Genomic DNA, 19645 nt, shown 5'->3' with positions numbered 1-19645 from the left:
CTTGCTCGTACGCGTCGCCAGGTGCCCAACGCACCGTATCTGATGAGACAGGGTCCGAGGCAGCAGGATCAGTTGACAAACTCTGTGTCATCCGCTCCTGTACGTCGTCAACATACAAAACAATGGTAATTAATAAATACTTTATCACACGCATAATTAATAATATTCGATAACCTATAACAGTAGCATACGCATAGGTCCCGTGTCCGCTCGTTCAGGTAAGTGCCGTCTTTCTTTGTGTGCGTCTTCACAAACGACTCGGCGCGAGTGGGGGGCGTGCCAGATATAGATGCCTGTCGCCATACAGTATAAATATATAACAAACATTGGATATTCATTTAACGTTAAGAAAGAACAATTACGCACAAATAAGAATTAGGGTTTTTACATATTGTTCCATACCTCATCGTGATTAAATCTGGCATAACTTTTGGACCCCAGACTATGGGGGATGTCTTGCTGCTCCCGCAGCCGCTTCATTCGTTCAGACCTCTCCTTTACATTGAACATTCCCAAAAAAAATGTCAGAATTGATACTTTTAATTACTTATGTGTTATGCTTGAATGAACTGTTTATTAAAAAAACACAACATTATAGTAATACATTCAAAGACCTACATACCACATTTACTTTTGTGCACCACTCGTGCAGTACGTCCTCCACATCCGTTCGGTCATACTTATCAAAAAACGTCTCTGGCATTCTCGCACGTATTGTCAATGGCGTGTCACCGTCTCGAATATTTAGCTGGGTCCTCAACTTCGACTTCCACGAACGGTGCTTACGGCCCATATCACCCCAGAATTCATTCTGTGCCAGGCGCTGGTCGACGGATACGGGTACATAAAATTCTTGCTGCACATTCAATCTAATGATTAATTTTAGCAGGTCAATAAAGAAAAAATCATCTTAACTTTAATTTCACAAAATACATATATTAGTTTCATACACATACCATTATGGCATCCCACATAGCCTGCTTAACTTGTTTATCTACCTTTCCCCATTTGTCCCGCAAGTGAATATGGGACCTGCTCCGTAACAGCTTGCCCGCAGCCCGTCTATAACGATTGCATGCTCGTCCCACTGGTTGTGTTGCAGCATTGTACTGCAACACAACTTTCTTACCCCTCGGGAGCACCCAATTTCTCTCAGGGTCCTTAATCACCTCAAAATATATGCTCCCGTCTGGGTTATACCCTAGTCAATAAATATAAAACGTTAATATATTAACACTAAATAACTTAATTATATCAATAAATTAAAAATTCAATTTAAATATTATACGAACTTACTAAATTAATTAGTTTATAATGATGTATACAAATGTACTTACCCATCAGCCGAATATGGTCGAACGCTATGTGCTCGGTCGCTGGGTCACCAGCATGCTCCTCGCCTGCCTGATCTTCTGGGTGATGCTCATCATCATGATCGTCATCCGAAGGCATATCCTGGGGGACATCATGTGCTAACTGATCAAGCCCCAACATCACATCATCCCCCTCGCGAGGCAGCTGGCTCTCCCCCACATCTGGGTTCTGACTCTCCCCAGGAAGCGGCAACTGGCTCTGTCCATAAACATGCATCTGGCTCTCCCCAGGTGCCGAGACATGGCCCCCAGTCGGTGCCGACAGCTGTCCCGACCGCATAGCCGGCATAGGCATCCCCCCCCGCTGTGACAACGGGAATCTGTCATCCTGAGTCTCACTATCAGGAATGACTGGCATAGGTGGTGGAAGGGGGTATGGATAGTACAACGGAAATCTGCTCAGATCATGACACTCTCGCGCCCACCATCGATCAACATGGCCCGGTGAGGTCAGCCCCAACTCCGATAACGTCGTGAATGGAGAAGGAGAATATCCAGCTGAGCTCGTCTGGCCGGGATCTGACCTGCTCATCCCCGCCGTACCCGGGGGCAATGGTCTATAAACGGCGTCCGGGTGGTGTGGCCACGGTGTAGTATGTAGTGCCGCTGACATCGCCGGTGTCGACGTAGGCGGGTATAGAGAAGGAGAATATCCAGCTGTGCTCGTCTGCCCGGGATCTGACCTGCTCATCCCCGCCGTACCCGGGGGCAATGGTCTGTATACAGCGTCCGGGTGGTGTGGCCACGGTGTGGTATGTAGTGCAGCTGACATCGCCGGTGTGGATGTAGTCGTGCAATGCACGGGCTGGCGTGGTGCACGATGTGCGCAAGTAGGGGGTCTCGGGTCCATTGAAACCTACGAACAAATGTGAGACAAATTACTTGAAATTCATTTTAATTTTAATATTAAAATAGAATATGCATAATATACAATGAGCTCTATGCAAAATAAGAAAGTATTTTGAGTTTAAGCAAATTGTACCAATAATAAATATAGCAATCATTGTATAACATGTGCTTCAATCGGATCAATGTCGGGTCTGTCGTGATCGAATTCATCATTCGTATCATGCAGGTCATCAGTGGGTAATACGATCGGTACACACTCGTGATATGCATTATCTGCATCACTACTCCCTTCCCCCTGACCAACATCGTACACGTTGCGCGGTTTAGTCCTCACGGCACAAACCCAGTTTGGGTTCCTTTCATCCTCGACATAAAACACTTGGTCTACCTGAGATGTAAGCACGTACGGCTCGTCAGTAAGCAGTTCTCCCCTGTGGACGAGGTGAGTGAAGTTGACAAACGCTAGACCATAATCGTCGACTCTAAATCCTCTGTCCATCGTGGGGTCCGCCCAATTGCACTTAAATAGGACGTACGTAGTCCTATCGTAGTACTCGACTTCAACCACATCGGTTAACTGCCCGTAGTAGGTTTCGCATTCAACGGTTGGCACACATACCCCGCTGTTCTGAGTCCTCCTTCCCACATCATGGGCTAGCGTGCGGAACAATTTCCCGTTTACCACGTACCTGTTATACTTCACTGCTGTCTCCTTCAACCCTCTACTCCGCATAACCAATTTCAGCCCCAATTCCTCCCTACTTTGATCGTCAAGGCCATCAACCTATGTTATCATTTCATATATTAAAAGAATACATCGGTTAATAGCGGCATATTGTCGAACCCTATCTTAAATTGACACTGAACATAGGTAAATATTATATACGAAAATACCACTACTTCCTTACATATGCGCGGTACCACTCGCAGAACTGTTCGTGATGTTGGGCTTCAATCAGAGCGTCCGTGATGCGACCCCTAACGCATGATCGCCTAATAGCGTCTTTATGCATCCTACATTAAGCGGATATAATTAAAAAACTAATTATTATCAATTATATCATTTGAATCCGGTTCAATATGTAAACACTACTTACATCCGCAAATTGAGAAACTCGTCAGAGTTGAACACAATATAACGATGAATCTGATGCATCGTCAGCCGGTTCAATCTAACTCGCGTTCCCGCCCCCTTGGAACCATCAGGGTTTCTCAAAGGTCTGTTGTGGAAGGTTGGTGCATTTTCTAGATATCTCGAACAGAACGTTACTAGCTCGGTCGCTATGTAACCTTCCGCAATGCACCCCTCAGGAGCCGCTTTGTTGCGCACATTCGACTTGAAACCCCCAAGACTCCTGGTGCACACACAAACATTAAGGACTTGCCCCCGTTTAATGCCATGAGTTACATGAAAATATGCATATATATATATATATATATATATATATATATATATATATATATATATATATATATATATATATATTTATTTATTTATTTATTTATTTATATTCTGTTGTATTTTACCTCTCTGCCGGGTACATCCACCTATACTGAACGGGTCCGCCGAGTCTACATTCGCGCACAAGATGCACGACCAAGTGGACCATGCTAGTAAAAAACCCAGGAGGAAATACCTGTTCCAGCTTGCACAGTGTGATACAGACGTCACCCTGCAGTCGGTCCATCTCAGCTTGGGTTAGCTTGGTTGAGCATATGCCTCTGAAAAATGCTGACATCTCAACGATAGGTCTAACCACTTTGTCTGGCAATGACTGACGCAATGCAATTGGTAGAAGCTGCTGCATCAGTATGTGGCTGTCATGACTTTTTAACCCTGAAATTGTACAGTCCTTCATCCGAACACACCGTGAAATGTTCGACGCATATCCGTCTGGAACTCTCACATTTCGAAGCACCTTTAAAAAGCTTTCTTTATCCTCCCTGGACATCGTGTGACAAGCTGCGGGTATATATGTTTTACCATTTGCGGCGGTGAACGGATGCAATTTAGGTCTCAACCCCATCTCCTGCAAATCCAGCCGAGCTGCCAAGTTGTCCTTCGTTTTCCCTTTGATGTCCAAAATAGTGCCAAGTATATTGTCCATGACATTTTTCTCTATGTGCATGACATCAAGATTGTGCCGCAAATTGTCCTTCCAGTACGGCAATCTGAAGAAAATACTTTTCTTCTTCCATACAACATCATCAGCACCCCGTGCACCCGTCTTCCGCTTCTTCCGTCTCGTCTTACCCGCATTCTCATTCCCAAACGCAACTCCGTCTAACTGTTGGAGGATCTCGTCCCCGCAAGGCACATCAGGAGCACATTCTAACTCCTCAGTCCCATCAAACGTTCTTCTGTTCAGCCGCCACAGATGTTCGGCTGGCAAGTACCTCCTGTGTCCCATGTAACAAAATTTACAACCGTTCTTCAGATGTTTAGAACGTGTCGAATGCATGCAACAAGGACATGCCTTCACACCTTTGTTAGGCCAACCGGATAAATCTGCATACGCCGGGAAGTCGTTTATTGTCCACATCAACTGAGCACACATATTGAAATTCTCCATCTTCGCAGCATCTAGTGTTCGTACCCCTACATCCCACAGCTCCAATAGCTCATTAATCAGTGGCTGAAGGTAGACGTCGATATCCATACCAGGTGAGCTCGGTCCGGGGATAACCAGTGACAGGATGAACGACGTCTGTTTCATGCACATCCAAGGAGGCAAATTGTACGGTACAAGCAATACGGGCCATGTGCTGTGGGATGTACTCATGTTCCCAAATGGATTGAATCCGTCTGCTGTCAGTCCAAGCCGCACGTTCCTACTGTCGGCCATGAAATCCGGATGTAGAGAGTCGAACGATCTCCATGCCTCACCGTCCGCGGGGTGCCTCAATACCCCATCCCTAGTGCGGCCTTCTGCATGCCACCTCATATTGTGCGCCGTGTGCTCCGACATGAATAACCTCTGTAACCGTGGGATGAGTGGAAACCATCTCAACACCTTCACTGGACGTTTTTTCCTCGACGATATTACCTCACCATCCTGATCGAAATGTATATCAGCCATCCACTTAGATTCTCCACATACGGTGCAGGTATCTAGATCTTTATTGTCTTTCCAGAATAGCATACAGTCATTACGGCACGCCGGAATCTTCTCATACCCGAGACCCATGGAACTGAGGAATTTCTTCGCCTCGTACGTATTAACCGGCAATGCATCATCGCAAGAAGGCAATAACTGACTGACAAGCTCCAGAATATCAGAAAAAATCTTGTTACTAATACCTCCAATGCACTTCAAGTTGTAGAAATGTACAGTAGCACTCAATTTACTGTGCTTTGTACCGGGGTGAAGTGGCTTCTCGGCAGTCTTCAACAACTCAAGGTACTTCAATGTGTCCCTTGCAGAGGTTCCTTCATTTACTTCTCCGGGCTGGCCAACATTATCAGTGTCACCTACTTCGTGCACGCCGAAGGCGTCACGCAACATTGCGTGCATGTCACCACCTTGTTCCAAGTCTCCGCCTTGTTCTGTGACTTCTACATGTTCAATGCCACATGCAGCCGTATCTGTGACACTGGGATGGTCGTGACCCCGAACAGGACCAGCAGGGTTTAGGGTTGTCTCACCGTGCATATACCAGAAACCGTATCCCGTGCACATTCCCTTCCCCCCTGTCAGGTGGGCAAGAACGTAATCTGGGGGGTGCCGCTGGTTATTCCGGCAGTACTTACATGGGCAGTAAATTTTGCCATCAGCAGACCTACAGTTACGAACGGCGAATGCCACGAACGCTCTACACCCGTCGTTATACTGTGTCGTACCTCTAGGTGCTGACATCCACGACTTATCCATATTCCTCTGTACGCGAGTTAACAGTCTGAAACGAAATATGTTATTTGATTACAGCAAATAAAGTGCTTGTTTGTTTACTGTTTGTTTTAAACAGTTAACTCAAAGTATCATTTTCTCGTACTTTTTTTAGGGGTTAGGGTTTTTCCTTTTTAGGTTTTAAGGTTAGGGTTTAGGTTTTTAAGGGTTTAGTTTTTAGGGTTAGGGTTTAGGGTTTATGTTTTAATATTTGTAGGGTTTAGGGTTTTTTAGGGTGTAGGGTTTTAGGGTTTAGGGTTTAACTAAAATAAAATAGTAATAAAAAAAAAAAAAAAAGAGATCTCGAACCTTTTTCTTTTATATTTTTTAATATTCTTCTTTCTTTTTTTAGGGTTTAGGGTTTTGATTTTTTATTTTTTTAGGGTTTAGGGTTTTAGGTATTTACGGTTTAGTTTGTAGGGTTAGGGTTTGGGTTTACCTCACCATAAAAAAGTAATTAAAAAAAAATAGAGATCTCTCCCATTTTTAATTTTTTTTTTTTTTTGCTATTCTTTATTCTTTATTTATGGTTTAGAGTTTTAAGGTTTCTTTTTTTAGGGTTTAGGGTTAAAAAGGTTAGGGTTTAGGTTTTTAGGGTTCTAGTTTTTAGGGTTTGGGTTTTAAGGGTTTAGGTTGTTAGGGTTCTAGTTTTTAAGGTTAGGGTTTAGGTTCTTAGGGTTTAGTTTTTAGGGTTAGGGTTTTAAGGTTAGGGTTTAGGGTTTTAGGGTTAGGGTTTTAAGGTTAGGGTTTAGGGTTTTAGGGTTAGGGTTTTAAGGTTAGGGTTTAGGGTTTTAGGGTTAGGGTTTTAAGGTTATGGTTTAGGGTTTAGGGTTTAGGGTTTAGTTTTTAGGGTTTAGGGTTTTAAGGTTAGGGTTTAGGGTTTAGGGTTTAGGTTGTTAGGGTTTAGTTTTTAGGGTTAGGGTTTAGGTTTTGAAGGTTTAGTTTTTAGGGTTAGGGTTTAGGTTTTGAAGGTTTAGTTTTTAGGGTTAGGGTTAAAAAGGTTAGGGTTTAGGTTTTTAGGGTTAGGGTTTAGGGTTAGGGTTTAGGGTATAGGGTTTAGGTTTTAGGGTTTTAAGGTTCGAATTTAGGGTTTAGGGTTTAGGTTTTAGGGTTTTTAGGGTTAGGGTTTAGGTTTTAGGGTTTTAAGGTTAGGGTTTAGGTTTTTAGGGTTTAGTTTTTACGGTTTAGTTTTTACGGTTTAGTTTTTAGGTTAGGGTTTAAGGTTTTAGGGTTAGGGTTTTAAGGTTATGGTTTAGGGTTTAGGGTTTAGGGTTTAGTTTTTAGGGTTTAGGGTTTTAAGGTTAGGGTTTAGGGTTTTAGGGTTTAGGGTTTAGGGTTTAGGTTGTTAGGGTTTAGTTTTTAGGGTTAGGGTTTAGGGTTTGAAGGTTTAGTTTTTAGGGTTAGGGTTTAGGTTTTGAAGGTTTAGTTTTTAGGGTTAGGGTTTAGGTTTTAGGGTTTAGTTTTTACGGTTTAGTTTTTAGGGTTAGTGTTTTAAGGTTAGAATTTAGGGTTTAGGGTTTAGGTTTTAGGGTTTTTAGGGTTAGGGTTTCGGTTTTAGGGTTTTAAGGTTAGGATTTAGGTTTTTAGGGTTTAGTTTTTACGGTTTAGTTTTTAGAGTTAGGGTTTTAAGGTTAGAATTTAGGGTTTAGGGTTTAGGTTTTAGGGTTTTAAGGTTAGGATTAGGGTTTTAGGGTTTTAAGTATTTTAGGGTTAGGGTTTTAAGGTTAGGGTTTAGGGTTTTAGGGTTAGGGTTTTAAGGTTAGGATTTAGGTTTTTAGGGAGAAAGTATTTTAGGGTTAGGGTTTTAAGGTTAGGGTTTAGGGTTTTAGGGTTAGGGTTTTAAGGTTAGGATTTAGGTTTTTAGGGAGAAAGTATTTTAGGGTTAGGGTTTAGGGTTTAACTACAATAAAAAAGTAATAAAAAAATTTCACTCTTTTGTAGGGTTTAGGGTTTTTAGGGTGAACGGTAATTTGGGCTAGGGTTTAGGGTTTATGATTTTTGCTTGTTTTTTAGAGTATAAAGCTTAGGGGTTTGGTTTTGAGATTTGATCATAGGCATTTTTATATTGGTTTTGATTTAGGGTTTAGGGTTTATTGTTTACACCTTTGTTATAAATTGAATAATAAAAAAAATAATTATAAATGGTAGACGGTGGCCAAATTTAATTTTCTGTATCTATCCAATAATCGTTAGATACGATCATTTTATTATGAAATGATGGCGAGTTTACTTTGAATTGGTTTTTTTTTGTTTGTAAAAAAATTACCTGAAATGAACAATTAAACTTTTTTTCTTTGTTCTTAAAAAACCCTAAAATTGTTTTTTGTAGTACCGAATACTTATTTATATTTTATTGGTTTTGATCATTTATTTTATGATTAAGTTAATAAAATAATTGTGACAAATAATAATCCACACACAAATTCGTAGTACAGTAAAACATATTACAAAAAAAAAAAAAAAAAAACCACAACTATAAGAATATTTTTCATGCATAACAACCAACCACATCAAAACACATAAAATTATACAACAATAGATATTCAAACCCAACAAAATTAACAGCATTGCATAGACCATTATTAATTGCTAAATCCACAATTATTATATGAAACTATTAAAAAAGTTAGAAACAGATTTTAAACAAATTAATTTAAATGCACCAAGTTTATTATAGCCAAAAGGTAAAGGAAAAAATTTAATGCTAAAATTACTCACAATTTTTTTTTTTTTTTTTTTTTTGTGAATTGTAAGCTCCTTTGCCAAAATGTACCTGCATTAAAACATATTAGTCCCAAAATAATATCCCAAAACAACTTAAAAAATACTAATCACGTACAAGGCAGAGAGAGAGAGAGAGAGATAGAGAGAGAGAGAGAGAGACCGGGAGAGGTTTCAGAGAGAGAGAGAGATGTAGAGAGAGACAGAGAGAAAGAGATGGGTGTAGAGAGAGAGAGGTCCGGACCTAGGGTTAGGGTTGAGTCTGTGGTTCGGTTAGAGAGAGAGAGAGAGAGAGAGAGCTAGAGAGAGAGAAAGCTAGAGAGACAGAGAGAAAGAGAGAGAGAGAGAGAGAGAGAGAGAGAGAGAGAGAGAGAGAGAGAGAGAGAGCGAGAGGGAGATGTAGAGAGAGAAAGGTCCGGACCTAGGGTTAGGGTTCCTGGTTCGGTTAGAGAGAGAGAGAGAGAGAGAGAGAGCTAGAGAGAGAGACAGAGAGAGAGAGAGAGAGTGAGAGGGAGGTGTAGAGAGAGATAGGTCCGGACCTAGGGTTAGGGTTCCTGGTTCGGTTAGAGAGAGAGAGAGAGCTAGAGAGAGACAGAGATAAAGAGAGAGAGAGATAGAGAGAGAGAGAGAGAGAGATAGAGAGAGAGAGAGAGAGCATGCACCGTAGCCGGTGCCGAACACGGGTGGTGGTGCAGTCACGGCCGGAGAGGGAGCTGGCCGGAGAATACACTGGATCCTGGTGGTCGGTGGTCGGTGGACGGAGAGGGAGAGAGAGAGAGAGAGAGAGAGAGAGAGAGAGAGCTGAGTGAGCGAGAGAGATCGAGCTGAGGGAGAGAGAGAAATGTGGGGATCGAGGGCTACCCTGTTTTGTTTTTTTTTTTTTTTTTTTGTTTTTTTTTTTTTTTTTTATAAATTAATTGAAGTTTCAGCCAGGTGGCGCGCGGGAAATGTCCCGCGCAGGTCACCTGGCCAAAAATTGGCCGCGTGGCGTAATGCCACCCGGCCAATTAGAGACGTGTATTATTATACACGTCTCTATATGTGTTTAGTTTTTTTTTTTTTTTTTTTTTTTTTAAACGAAAAATGGTATATATATATAAATATATAAATATATATATATATATATATATATAGTTTTGTATTTGTAAACACAAACACAAACCCTAATCCGACCCTAAGTGTATGTAATATATATAGTGTTAAGGTTTACGTAAACTCTAACCCATAAAACTAAACCCTAAACGGTAACCCTAAAACTAATTCTTAAACCTTAAGTCTGTGTTAAGTTTCATATATATATATATATATAGGTCCAAAGAATATATAGGGTTAGGGTTTTATTAGATTACTATTCCATTAACGTAAAACCTAATTAGAGTTAGGGTTTACTTATAAGTATACCATATATATTTAAAGTACTCAACACGTAAAACGTAAATATACTATAAACATATTGCACGTAGCCCATACCCCTAACCCTATGTCTATATACTATATATAGTCGTAAACCCTAACCCTAAGTGTATGTACTTTGTTATGTTGCATATTTTTATTTTTGTTCCTCGCCGTATAATTATGCATATATTTGTAGCCCAAATTTGGGTATATACAACGTTATTATATATATCTATAAACTCTAACCCTAAGTGTATATATATACTATATATATATATATATATAGCCATAAACACCAATGTTAGGGTGTATACAAGTAACTATAAAGGTATATAGTTTCGGCACGCCGTTTACATGCATGCATGCATGCATGCATGCATATATTATATATATGTATGTACATAATATGACAAGATAGTTTTGAAATACAAATACAAATACAAACACAGACACATGCAACCCTAAGTGTATGTAATGTACATTCTTGCTAAACCCTAAGCCATAAAACTAAACCGTAAACTATAAATTAAAACTAAATCCTAACCCTAAGTAAACTATAAGTATATATATATATATATATATATATATATATATATATATATATATATATATATATATATATATATATATATATATATATATATATATATATATACTATACTAAACACTGACCATAAAATTGAACCCTAAAACCCATAATCTTAACCCAAATCTTAAGTGTATGTACCATATATATGTAAGCCATAAACCCTAACCCTAAATATATATACTATATGTATAGTGATAAACCCTAACTCTAGGATCAAATGATAGTTCGACCAAGTTTTGAACATTGAACTCGATCAAATGATAGAGGCATGCAATTTTATACTTGTGTAAGGTATGCCATAATGATCGGGACCACAAGGCGAACACATTCAGATGGATGTTCAACGAACCCTAACCCTGAGAGTATGTACTACACATACAATAAATTAAGTCCTAACGCATAAACCATATTCAAGAAACTCAACTTGCATGTAAACCCTAAAACATAACTATAAGTATGTGTAGCACAAATTTAGCACAAATTTATTGTTGGGGTATATAATAGGAATTTTTAATATAAATAAATTCCAAAAAATTTAAATACAAGTACTGTATAAAACTAATTAGTTTATATACTTTAATTTGGTATAGGGTACATAGCAATTTTATACTCCAATTTATTTGTTTTTTTTTTTTTTTTAAAAAAAAAGGAATTCCAAAAAAGTATTTTTCAGTTAGCCACGTGTATTAAATTACACGTGTCGGCCAGATGGCAGCGTGTAATTTATACACGCGGCCAATTGGCAGCGTGTATAAAATACACGCTGCCCTCTGGCAGCGTGTAATTTCTACACGCGGCCATCTGGCCGCGTGTATAAGTACACGCTGCCAATTGTTTGTACGCTACATCTGGCAGCGTGTCTAGAGAAACACGCTGCCATATGGCCGCGTGTCTACAGTAACATGTACTGTAGACACGCGGCGATTTACGGTTTTTTTTGTAGTGTGTAATGAGGTAATTTTTTTTAAAGATATTACCATATTCTTATTGAAAGTTTTCTAATAACCAAATTTTACTCGTATATATGCATTTTTTTGGCAAATCACATAAATTATTACCCTATTCACCGTCTCCTTTTGGGAAATCAGCCTTTCGGGCTGAAATTGTAATCCTCTTCAAACCGATATTTTTTGTTCAAATCAAATTTGTTATGGAAAATGCTTCTCAAAGGGATGACAATTTTTTATTTTTTATATTTTCTTTTTCTGCGGGACATGCATGTTATACGTCCATCTCTTAACATGCAATCTCTTACCTAAGGGTGGAATCAAGATTTTTGGTGCAAGTATGGGGACAGATTTTTTTATTTTTTATTTTTGTTTTTGTAGAGACATGCTTACATAAATAAAAAAAGCATATAAATACATAAAATCTCTCTCTATATCAATTTATGTGCATGTTTATATAAATAAAAACATAGAAGTTTTACACTTAATCTCATGGCATCACAAACACACAACAGTATAAACAACTAGCAAAATAGCTTTAAAAAGAAGAGAAAAAAAAAAAACCTAGCAAAATAAACTAAACACGATATATAGGATCCAATAAAAATGGTTCTTTTAAGTGTGAATTTGTTCTCCTAACAATTCCATGAAGCCCCAAATAACTTAAAAAAAAAAAAAGATTAAAAGGGGACACAAATATTACTTTGGGGGGACAAATTTATAAAATAGGTATACTTTAAGTATATTTTTAAACATTTTTGGGAGAACTCCAAAACGTGTGTCTGCCCTTACTCTTACCCATTTCCATACAACTAATTAAGTTTCAAATCAACCATTGAGTTTGTAGGAACCTACAAATTTAATAATGAATTTGAAAATGAGATAAATAGGAAATAGACAGATAATGAATTTGTATAATTTCTCTTATTTTTGTATGCTTTTTGTATTCTCTTATTTTTGTATACTTTTTTGTATTCTCTTATTTTTTTATTTTTTGAAAATTAACTATTCGACCAGTAAGACGCATGTATTTACTAATTAGTATGTCTTGATCTTTTATAGGGTAAAATTAAAAAATGAAACAATATAAAAGCCGGTCTTTTGTTTCTATTTTTCGGTAAGTGGCTGTCTCAACTGTGCTACCAAAGCTATGGGAAGGCCGGAATAGGAGAGCCTCATCTTGAGACAAGGTACAGCTAGCGAGCCAAATTTATAAGCAGATTATAATGAGATGGAACATTAAGTTGGTTAGATTAGTTATAGTACTAATGAGGTGCATGAAACATTAAGTTGGTTAAATTAATTATATTTCTGTTTCTTTTGTTATGAAGTTAGAACTGAAACGTGTTAATTCAGTTCGTTAATCACTGCTTAATTGTATAAATAGGTGTAACTCTGTACGTATTAAAATTCAATCAAGGCAAAGGGACTTACTTTTCCTGACCCCGAGCCATCCCAGTCTACTTCATCTATATATACTAGAAAAAAAAAAAAAAAAAAAAAAAAAAAAACGAGAAATGGGTTCGAAACTTGCATTTGGTTGGGCTTGCTTGTTAACATCTTTGATGGTATTGGTTACCGGAGTTCGAGGCCAAATCAAGTTTTTCAACGTGATGAACTACGGCGCAGTTGCAGATGGAGCAACCGAAAACAGTGAGGTAATTATTCATATCACATTGGCTCTTACTTCTTAATTATAGCACTAAAAACAGTTTCACGTACTTAATTTTTTATTTTTTTTGTGTGTTTTCTAAGGCATTTCTGAAGGCATGGAAGGAAGCATGTGAATGGAAGGGATCGGAAATGGCTAGGGTTTTGATCCCGAATGGAACATACATGGTGAGCTCAGTGAGGTTTGAGGGTCCATGCAAGGGCCGGATAGCCGTTGCGATTAAAGGGGTTCTCAAGGCTCCTGCTAATCCATCCAAGTTCTCAACTGATAGTTGGATAAACTTTCGATATGCTGACCATTTGACAGTCAGCGGTGGCGGCACCTTGGACGCCCAAGGAAAGGTAGCTTGGGCCTTCAATGACTGCAACAAGAATTCTAATTGTCATACCCTACCTACCGTAAGTTAATTATTAATTGCTTTATTTCTTTCTTTCTTTCTTCTTTTTTATTATTATTTTTAATTGAAAATACACTTTATCTTCTTCTTTCTTCTTTTTTTATTCTGATTTTTAATTGAAAATACACTTTACCTCCGGTATATACACGCCCTTTTTCGTTTTGAGGTCTAATGTTCAAATAGTGACCAATGCCCCCATCTCCACATATATGAAAGAATGTTGGAGTTCCTTCTAGTGTCATCTTAGGATCTTTCTATACTGACATAATACTATGTATTTTTTAATAAAAATACGAGAGAGAAATCAAGCTGTAGTTTTTCTGTATTAAAAACAGAATGTCGTGTCAACATAAAATGATCACAGAATGACACTAGAATGAGCTCTAACATTTTTCAAATATCTAATTGTAGAGAAAAAAAAAAAGAAAAAAAAAAGGATAATTTTGAAATTTGAGTGCCATATGCATGTACACTCTTTTTTGTTTTTAGTTTTTTATTGAATAGCATATATACTTTCATTTGTTATTTTTTTCAAAATGCTTTTCATTGCCATGTCAGAAAAATAAACACTTACATGAAAATAAAAACTTGAAAATATTTGTATCACTTCCCAAACATGGTCGAGAATAAAAGGGTGTCCTATTATTTTCATCTTCTGTCATGCCAGTTCTCTCTTCTTTCTTTCTTTCTTTCTTTCTTTTTTTTTTTTTTTTTTTTTTGTCTTTTACCTCCCTGAAGTAAAAAGCGTATTTTATGAAATAGTAGTAATTTCCTTCATATAAATAGCAACCTTATGTCTAGAATTATGCATGCTTTGAATAGAAAGCCTTAGAAAAAAAAAAAAAAAACAAACAAACAAACAAATAAAGAAGAAGAAGAAGAAGATGAAGAAAAAGAAAAAGAAAAAACTTCATTTACTATCCCTGATTTTTCATCACTTTTGCAGTCATGCACATATGAACTTTAAAAACTATCAATTTAGTGTACATATCTTTCAATTTTTTTCAATTTCACCCAACTGTTAAAATTTTTCATTAAATCAGAACACAGAGGTGTCAAAATTCATAAAATACCTATTTTTTAAGAAAAAATTAAAAAAAAAAAAAAAAAATTGTCAAGATTTATACATTAGTAAGGATTTAATGGAATTTGCAAAAAAACTCATACCTAAATCTTTGATTTTTTTTTTTAAAAAAAAAAAAAGAAAAGAAAAAGAAAAAAAGAAACATGAGTATTTTGAAAATTTTGATAGAATTTAACCGAAAATCTAATCGGACAGGTGAAATTTTTTAAAAAAAAATTGAAAGATGAATAAACTAAATTAATATTTTTTAAAGTTTAAGGGTATAATTACAAAAGTAATAAAATATCAGTCATCGGTAAATGAAGTTTTCTTTAAAAAAAAAAAAAAAACTATTCATGAAGGTTTAGTTGACTCGAGGAATGATCGAGTCGAAAATTATTCTTTATAATTCATGCCAATGATTAAACAGCATGAAAAGTAGAGATGATATATATAGATAGTGCATGCAACAATCCTCGTACCAGTTTAATTATGTTGTTTGAAATGTACGTGAGAGCCTAACACATGCATCCTGTCTCCCATGCGTGCAGACAATAAGATTTGATTTTGTGACCAACTCTCGGATTCATCACTTGAGGTCCATCGACAGTAAGAACAGCCATGTCGTGGTATTCGGTTGTGGGAATGTGAATATCAGTCATGTCAGAATATCCGCTCCGGCCGATAGCCCCAACACCGATGGGATCAAAATCGGAAGCTCCTACGACATCACAATCTCGCGTTCCACAATCGGTACCGGCGATGACTGTATAGCCATTCTGTCCGGAGCTAGAAACCTCTATATTTCTAAGGTTTTTTGTGGACCTGGGCATGGAATAAGCGTCGGGAGCCTCGGCAAAAACGACGGAGACAATGTTAATGGAGTTTTCGTAAGAAACTGCACCTTTCGCGGCACTTCTGATGGAGTGAGAATCAAAACATGGGCTACTCCATCCCTCGGTAAAGCTTCCAATTTTATATTTGAAGACATTTTCATGAATCAGGTCGCCAATCCCATCATTATTGATCAAGAATATTGCCCCTACCCCCCTTGCGCTCAACAGGTAATTTCCATCTTATTTATCTCTTGATTTTGTTCTAAAATAAATTAAAGACAAAACTTCACTTACTTACCCAAGCCCGACAATGAGTTAATCATATGCAAAACTTCTTATTTTTCATCACTTTTGTAATTAATACTCTTAAACACATTAAAAAATATCATTTTTTTTTTTTCGATTTCACTCATCCATTAGGATTTTGCATTAGATCTGATCAAAATATTTAAAATACTTAATTTTTTTTTTTTTTTTTATTTTTAAAGTTTCGGGCATAGATATTTTTGCAAATTCCTTTGCAGCCTTGAATTTTATTTTATTTTTTTCTAAAATATGAGGGGTATTTTTTGAATTTTCATACAACTCCATTAGGATTTAACGGAAAATTTCAACGGAGAGATGAAATTGAAAAAAAATTGGAAGATGAATACACTAAATTGACACTTTTTTAAGTTTAAGGATATGATTGCAAACGTGATAAATTGTGAGGATTGATAAGTGAAGTTTTTCATAAAATTAATATTTCTGAATTGAAATCTCATTTGTTGTTGTTGTGATTTCCATATATTGTTGTGGATATATAGCCCTCTCTTCTGCAAATCAGCAATGTGACATACAGAAATATCTGGGGAAGTTCGAGTGCCAAAGTCGCAGTTACTCTCCGATGCAGCGAAAGCAGGCCATGCAAAAACGTAACGATGGAGAAAATCAATTTGGCTTACGATGGCCAAGACGGTCCTGCCAGCTCGTCGTGCTCTCATGTCAATGGCCTCTCGATTGGGCATCAAAGCCCTGGCCCTTGCATATAGTTTGTATGACATGCATGAAAGATGTTGTAGCTGAGGATTTAATTAAGGTTATAATATTGGAGCTGAGGATTTAATATTCAAAATCTTATATATATATATATATATTCAAATTCAATTCTGTTCATTTATTTTTCGGAAGAGCTCAAGCTTATTTAGGAGTTGTTTGATTTGACTTATTCGTTTCTTATATTGTTTGGTAAAATACTTCTTTAGTCCATGTGATTTACAATTTTTATCAAATGACTACCTTAGTTTTAATATCAAAAGTGGTACGTGCATGCAGTTTTTCTGTTTTCTATTTTAATTCTTTTGTCATATACTGTCCAAAAATTTAACGAACTGCCACGTCAAGGCCATTCAATGTCCACCATGTGTCTCCCAAGTCACGTTATTACCACGTCAGCATTACTTAAAAATAAATAAAAAGAAATAAAACAAGAAATTTAAAAACAAGTAAAAAAATGGTAGAACAGGGAGGTCAACCATCCCCGTCACCTACTGGTAGGGAAGATCCCACCACGTGGGTGGGTTGCTGGGAGATCTCACCTTGTAATAGGTCCGGGGGGAGACTCCCCTCCAACCCACCCGTGAACTGTGGGGGAGATCTTGTTTTATTTCTTTCTTTCTTTTATATATATATAGATATAATGTTACCTTAGCAAGAATAGATGAATGACTTGGCATGAGAGACACGTGGCATGAGATGAATGGCTTTGACGTGGCGGTCAGTTAAATTTTTGAAAACAAGAAAACTGCAAGTACCACTACAAAAAAACCAGCATTTTATGATATTTTTTAAAGGACACTATTCACACATAAAAAAAGGTTGCCAATCAGTTGGTGTCCTTTATTTCACGACGCCCCGTGATACTATCTGCCAAGATTTTTTTCCTACGACGTTTCTACCTTAAGCATCATAAATTTATGTTGTTTTAATGTGAAACGACGTAAATATGTTCTCGTCCTTTACACATAAACGTCATTAAAAACAATGTTGTTTCATGTATAAATGACGCATTTTTTTGTCATGCTTACACAATATACGTTATTGTTTTGTGACACCTACTGTATAAAGAACATTAAAGTTTTATGATGTTTACTGTATAAACGTCATGGCATTATGTCGTTTATATAGTAAACGTCATAAACATTCCACATACAGTTTGCGTCGTTTAATTGGTAAACGACGCCATTTTTCTTTTTTTAAAAATAGGTTATATATTATATTCCCCCCCCCCCCCCCCCCCCCCCTTTTTAATTTGTTTTCACCTCATAAAACATTTACAAAATAACTTACTCAAAAGTAGAATCATATGTCCAAAATAATATAATTAGATAGCCAGCAAATACTTTCAAACAACGTTTTCAACTAAATTCAAAACAAAAGCATACACAATTTTCTATATGCTATTGAAATTACCATTGTTTCAAAATAAGCAAACACCTAAGCAACTCATGATAGTAGCATTGCTTCCTTAATTACAAAAAAATAAACCTAAAAGAAAACCCCAAACATCATAATGTTCCACTTGACGTCTTGTTGTATATCAATCTTGTTCTACGCCAATGAAATTCAAAAGCTGCTCTAAATCCTACAATTTGAGGAAAAAAAAATGTTAGGGTCATCCATGGCAGTCACATAAATCAGTAGTCGAAACAATAAGTCTTGATAAGTTAATAAAGGGAAAACGTATCCCAAATAAAGTGAACAATAGAGAAAACAATATTGGTTATGTTAGCACAAGAATACTATTTGCACACTTTGGTATACACATGCTTTTCACACCTGACCTTTAGACTTTCATCTCAAATTAAAACATAGGTCACACATGGTTCATTAATAGTTTTAATATAGTGGATGGAAATTTAGAGAATAGTGTGTGAGATGAAATGCTTTAGTAACACAAAAACGACCCAACAATCCATGTAGATAACAAAGTTGCTTAAGTAGGGAACCAACCAAAAATTGGGAGAATAAGTGCAACTAAATATTTTTACTTAACACACCTTTCGACCTGTCTTTTGCTGTCATCTCCCGCTTGATCATCGTCATCTATCGAAATTGGGTGTTCACCTAAACCAAGAGGGGACTCATAATGTTAATGACTTTACACCAAAGAAGGAATAAAGCTACTTTTTATGCAATAAATAATCCTAAGCATTACATACAACTACATGAGCAATCCAAAACCAAAAGTATATAATTTGAAGCACAAGAATTATTACAAGAAAAAAAATCTCCATATCTTCTCAACTAATTTAATAAGATTCAATGACTATATAACAATTACTTGTCAAAACTATGGTGAGCTTATTTGAAGAAAATTACAAAGGTACTTTGTACACGAAACTATCATCCGCATAGACAAAAAAAGAAAAAAAAAAGAAAAAAAAAGCAAAGAAACAAAAAAACAAAAACCATAAAAGTTGATAAATAAATAGTCCTAAAAATGCACACAGATTAGGGAATTTAACCATACTATAGAACTGATAAGAACTTGAAGATTATTTTGTAGTCAATTGCATGTCAATCAAATCTTTTTAGTATACACTTTTGGTCGTCCTCCAATTTCCATTATTGTTTCACAATGCCGCTGTTTCATTATGAATAGGGATGAAAACATATAGTTAAAACAATGCTAAAAGTTGGACAGAGTTGTTACAACTTAATAAACATGGCTAAACCAAAACATCAAAGAAAAAAAAACATAAACAAAAGAAAAACATGTGGGCATCACAATTGGGTGTTCACCTGCTCCACTATCCACAGATGATTTGGGCATCATAGGTGGGGATGTTGTGTCTGGAATATTGTTCAGTGCATTGCTCCTATGAGCATTCCCTTCCAAAACCATGGCAAGCAGCTTTCTCATTTGAGCCATCTC

General features: G+C 36.9%; 2 protein-coding genes across 2 annotated transcripts; one reads left to right on the top strand and one right to left on the bottom strand.

Moving 5' to 3' along the window:
* Nucleotides 1-554: 554 nt before the first annotated feature.
* LOC133876198 (uncharacterized) lies at nucleotides 555-1549 on the bottom strand. The gene is made up of 3 exons (XM_062314482.1): nucleotides 1338-1549; nucleotides 957-1201; nucleotides 555-569 (listed from the first exon to the last, which is right to left on the bottom strand). Exons 1-3 carry the CDS (start codon nucleotides 1492-1494, stop codon nucleotides 555-557), a joined length of 417 nt encoding a protein of 138 aa, XP_062170466.1. The 5' UTR covers nucleotides 1495-1549.
* Nucleotides 1550-13278: 11729 nt separating this feature from the next.
* On the top strand, nucleotides 13279-16760 carry LOC133876197 (exopolygalacturonase-like). The gene is made up of 4 exons (XM_062314481.1): nucleotides 13279-13419; nucleotides 13517-13831; nucleotides 15445-15957; nucleotides 16536-16760. The coding sequence occupies exons 1-4, from the start codon at nucleotides 13279-13281 to the stop codon at nucleotides 16758-16760; spliced, it is 1194 nt and encodes a 397-aa protein (XP_062170465.1).
* Nucleotides 16761-19645: the final 2885 nt, after the last annotated feature.

The sequence above is a fragment of the Alnus glutinosa genome, chromosome 8 (assembly GCF_958979055.1).
Source record: "Alnus glutinosa chromosome 8, dhAlnGlut1.1, whole genome shotgun sequence".
Lineage (NCBI taxonomy): Eukaryota > Viridiplantae > Streptophyta > Magnoliopsida > Fagales > Betulaceae > Alnus > Alnus glutinosa.
The sequence above is the reverse complement of the archived record's forward strand: the minus strand, read 5'-3'. Positions and strand labels throughout refer to the sequence as shown.